Here is a 4,982-nt window from a genome sequence, read left to right on the forward strand (position 1 = left end):
GATAAATAGATAGATAGATAGATAGACGGATAGTATCGTTTGAAAATAAATATATATAGTTATTGTACAATGATAAATTTTCTGTGTAAATTACCGTGAAAAATTAATGTACACACGAATTCAGAATCCAAAAATTTGAGTTTATTTATTTATTTATTTTTTTGACTTTTGATCACACAGAGCACTTTAAAAAAAACATATATAAAAGGTCCAAAATTTTATGTGTCTATAATTTGACCTTTGACCCCATTTACCCCTAAAAAAAAAAAAAGATATAAATAATAATAATAAAAAAATGGCTGGAATTATTGGCCATAGAAAAAAATATTAGGCCAAGTTTAAAGAAAATTAGTGGAAATAAAAAAATGGAAGCAAATCTGAAAAATGTCTTGAAGAAAAAAGAAAGAAGAAAAAGGAAAAGAAAACAGGAAGAAAAAAACAATAAAAGAAAAAGAAAAAAGAAAATAAAGAAGAAAAAAACAAAATGGAAAAAGAAAAGAAGAAAGAAAAAAGAAAAAAAAGAAAAGAAAAACAAAAAAAAAGAAAGAAAAGAGAAAGAAAAGAAAAAAAAAAGAAAAAAGAAAATGAAAGAAGAAAGAATTAAGAAAAAGAAAAGAAAAAGAAAAGAAAAAAGAAAATGAAGAGAAAAAAGAAAAAAAAAGACAAAGGAAATGAAAAAAGAAAAAAAAAAAGAAAAGAAAAAAGAAAATGAAGAGAAAAAAGAAAAAAAAAAGACAAAGGAAATGAAGAAAGAAAAAAGAAAAAAAAGAAAAGAAAAAAAGAAAAAAAATAAGAAAAAATTGAGGAAGAACAGAACATCACACAAAATCCCTTATTTCTGACGCCTAAGGAAGCTCCCTAACACCTTTTCTTAAGCGATTTATTTTGCTTATTACACCTTCCTGTCCTCATCAGTGTTACATAAAATGCTTTCACTACCGCCATACTCTCCATAAATAACTTCCAAAAGGATAATAGTAACCAGCCATATCCAAGAATAAATCGCTAAGGATGAGGTGTTAGGGAGCTTTTATTTCACTTTCCTAAGAGAGAGAGAGAGAGAGAGAGAGAGAGAGAGAGAGAGAGAGAGAGAGAGAGAGAGAGAGAGAGAGAGAGAGAGAGAGAGAGAGAGAGAGAGAGAGAGAGAGAGAGAGAATAAATCGCTATGGATGAGGTGTTAGGGAGCTATAATTTTCACATTCCTAAGAGAGAGAGAGAGAGAGAGAGAGAGAGAATGTGTATGTGTCTGTAAGTATTTATGTGTATATTTATTCCTGTATGTGTATGTGTATATGTGTACTATACTCTTTTCACACACACACACACACACACACACACACACACACACACACACACACACACACTACCTCCTTTTGCTGCATATTTCACGTAGCTCATGGCAGGAAAAGACAATAGGCCTACTGTGGCTCTACATCATTCTCATAGCACTTCTTCGTGACTAGCATGAAGTTCTAGCTTAATATTAGAGACGTCAATTTTAGATCAGGTTAGAGAGAGAGAGAGAGAGAGAGAGAGAGAGAGAGAGAGAAGTAAGCATGTCTACAAATATGTGTACGAGTTATCTTGTGTATTGTGCTATTCCATGTACACACACACACACACACACACACACACACACACACACACACACACACACACACACACACACACACACACACACACACACACACACACACACACACACACACACACACACACACACACACACACAAAAGACCACAATCCCAATGGGTTGTATAGGTAACCTTGTGAGAATCCAAGAATTGACAAGAGACAGATGAGAGGGTGAGAGAGAGGGCGTGTGCAGGGTGTGGCTGTGTGGGTGGGGTGGGTGGGTGGGTGGGTGGGGGGGCGGGGGGAGAGAGAGTATAGGTGTAATGGTGAGGTTACAGGGCGTGGTGGGAAGTATGAAAGGTATATATAGAGAGGTAAAGCAACGCACTCCATATCAGTCTCTACCTGGCTCTACCAAAATGAGGATTCTGGTAAGCAATACTCCTTTCAATTTAACTTGGTTCAGAGTTTCATTGCTTTATACAGTCTCTATCCCTTCCACAACACTTCTTTGTGACTAGCATCGCCTTACCCATCTGTTGCTCATTTCACGTAGCTCAGTAGCAGAAAATATATTGTTACAGCCCTACGTTCTTTCCATAGCACTTCTTCGTGACTAGCATTATATTCTAGGTTTAATCTGCTGTTACAGGTCAGTACTCGAGATGGAGGGATGGCAATTTTGGGCCTAGTTCGAGTACAAGGAGTGTGAATTAACTGATACACTGCCCTTCGTATAACCCAACACTGATGGACATATACTGGGGTTTGGGAGTCAGTGTATATGATATTGCCACACTACACACTGCCACACTGCATACTGCCACACACACTGCTGTATTTTACTTGTAGTTTACACGAAGGCCTCACACTGCATCAGCAAACAACACTCACACTGTTCCAACGCAGAGATATTTTACAGTCACACTTCACACACACACACACACACACACACACACACACACACGTCAGACTTCACACTAATTCATCACACACACACACACACACACACACACACACACACACACACTCAGCCAAAATTCTGCAGTCCTTTCACCTTAACTTGGCCCAGATTTTCTTCCTTTTTCTGGCATAGTTTACGTAGCTCGGTGGCAGAAAAAAAGCTATGCTACGGCACAACATCCTTCCCATAGCACTTCTTCGTGACTAGCATCATATTCTAGTGGTTACTCTGTTTTCATCTCAACATTCAAGGAGAGACGGCAATTTTACGCCAAGTTGGAGGGTGGATGTTGATGCGAAAAAAAAAAAAAATGATATTCTTGGAGTTCATTTCTCGTGGTTTATTTTTAATACTAAACAAACGATTTTATGCATTATTATTATTATTATTATTATTATTATTATTATTATTGTTACTATTATTTACTATTATTATTATTATCATTATTATTATTATTACTATTATCTTTCAGTATAGGGGTTAATAAAGACTTACTCAAACCCTTCCAGTTCAGTAAATCTTTCTGAAGGTGAATAAAAATAGTAAAAAAATTGCTAGTACCAAAAATGTAACAAAGATCGAGTCACTTTATTGAAATTTTGAGGCTCCCTTAGCACCTCAACCTTACCGATTCATTTTCCTTATTGCAGGTTAATATTTCCCCGTATGATAGACAGACAGATAGATAGATGATATTTATGCTGGTAACTTTATTATGTACTAATAGTAAAGATAAAATAAAGGAGTATACGAACGCACTGTATGAAGAATTTAGTGTTTTTGGAAAAGGTGATAAGGAAGGGCCAGATTTTACATACTTTCGAGGTCTCTTGATATGTATAATTTTTACGAATGACATCACTTCCCACGTTACATCACCTGGCCTGACATCACTATTTCGCTGCTCACCTGCCCTGATGTCACCTTACACTATTTTACTCAGTGACATCCATTTACTTTATGCCCTTACCGTCTGACATCCCTTAATTCTGCTGCATTATCTGACATCATTCCTTGTAACTTCTGTTGGCTATCGCTCCCGTGACATCAAACCTCCCCTGTGACATCAATTAACCTTGCAACATCGTGTGACATCACCTGGTCTGACATCAAGTAACCTGACATCATTTTAACCTTGTAACATCTCTTGGATATCGCTCCCGTGACATCAAAACTCCCCTGTGACATCAATTAACCTAGTAACATCGTAACTCCTCTGACATCACTTGGTCTGACATCAAGTAACCTGACATCATTTTAACCTTGTAACATCTCTTAGATATTGCTCCCGTGACATCAAAACTCCCCTGTGACATCATTTAACCTTGCAACATCGTGTGACATCACCTGGTCTGACTTCAATTACCCTTTTCTGCTGCAGGTCGTGGTTTTGTTGGCTGCTTTCGTGGCGGCAGAACAGAAACGCGAAGCTGAGCCCTCCTACGGCCACGGACACTTCTATGGCCACGGACCCTCGTATGGACACCGGTACAGCGTCGGTCCTGCCTACGGTCACGGTTACGGTCACGGTCATGGCGCGCGTGGTTACAGTGTGAGCAATATTTACCCTGCACGTCATGGTTACTACACCCCCTATCACCATATCTACAAGCGTGAGGCCGACCCCAGCTATGGCTATGGTGGGCACGGCTATGGGGGCTACGGACATGGCTATGGGGGCTACGGGCGTGACTATGGTGGCTACGGACATGGCACCACTTACGGCTACACCACCTCCGTCCGTCACCCAGGCTACGGTCACTCCTACCAACACAGGAAGGGCTACGTTCCGGGCTATTACCACTGAGCCACCTACCACACTCCCCCTAGCACACAGCTTCAAGGCTACCATACCACACTACTAACCCCTTCCCTACCACAACATCCCTCCCTACCACACAAAGACTACCACACCATACCACACTACTAACCCCTTCCCTCCCACAACATCCCTCCCTACCACACAAAGGCTACCACACCATACCACACTATTAACCCCTTCCCTACCACAACATCCCTCCCTACCACACAAGGGCTACCACACCATACCACACTACTAGCGCTTTTCCTACCACAACACCCCACCCTACCACACCTCACCACACTATGAGCCCCTTCCACACCCTACCACAGCATCTACAGCTACCAAAAGACCACCAACCCTTCTCTCTCACTGTCCTACTACACAATCTACTGATCCTTTCCCTCATACTCATACTATCCTAGCCTACTATCCCCTTCACCCTACTCCCTAATAGTCTCAGAAACTACTGTCAGCATCAAATTTCTGTACTATTTCGTGGCCAATAGATGTAAAATAAAATCGATTAAATTACTGTTTCTAGTTTTCCTCATACCGGGTGTGAGAAAAATATATTCCTTCTACTGGGTGTTCAAAAGTTCTCCTGCAGTTTGATACAGGATGAATTCTAGTGATGAAGCA

General features: G+C 39.9%; 1 protein-coding gene across 1 annotated transcript; it reads left to right on the forward strand.

The window, feature by feature from the left end:
- The first annotated feature begins 1,994 nt into the window (after positions 1-1,994).
- On the forward strand, positions 1,995-4,346 carry LOC145415999 (uncharacterized). Its single transcript, XM_080285097.1, has 2 exons — positions 1,995-2,006; positions 3,921-4,346. Exons 1-2 carry the CDS (start codon positions 1,995-1,997, stop codon positions 4,344-4,346), a joined length of 438 nt encoding a protein of 145 aa, XP_080141223.1.
- Positions 4,347-4,982: the final 636 nt, after the last annotated feature.

The sequence above is a fragment of the Coenobita brevimanus genome, chromosome 104 (genome assembly GCF_032717465.1).
Source record: "Coenobita brevimanus isolate Jiangsu-jjx chromosome 104, ASM3271746v2, whole genome shotgun sequence".
Lineage (NCBI taxonomy): Eukaryota > Metazoa > Arthropoda > Malacostraca > Decapoda > Coenobitidae > Coenobita > Coenobita brevimanus.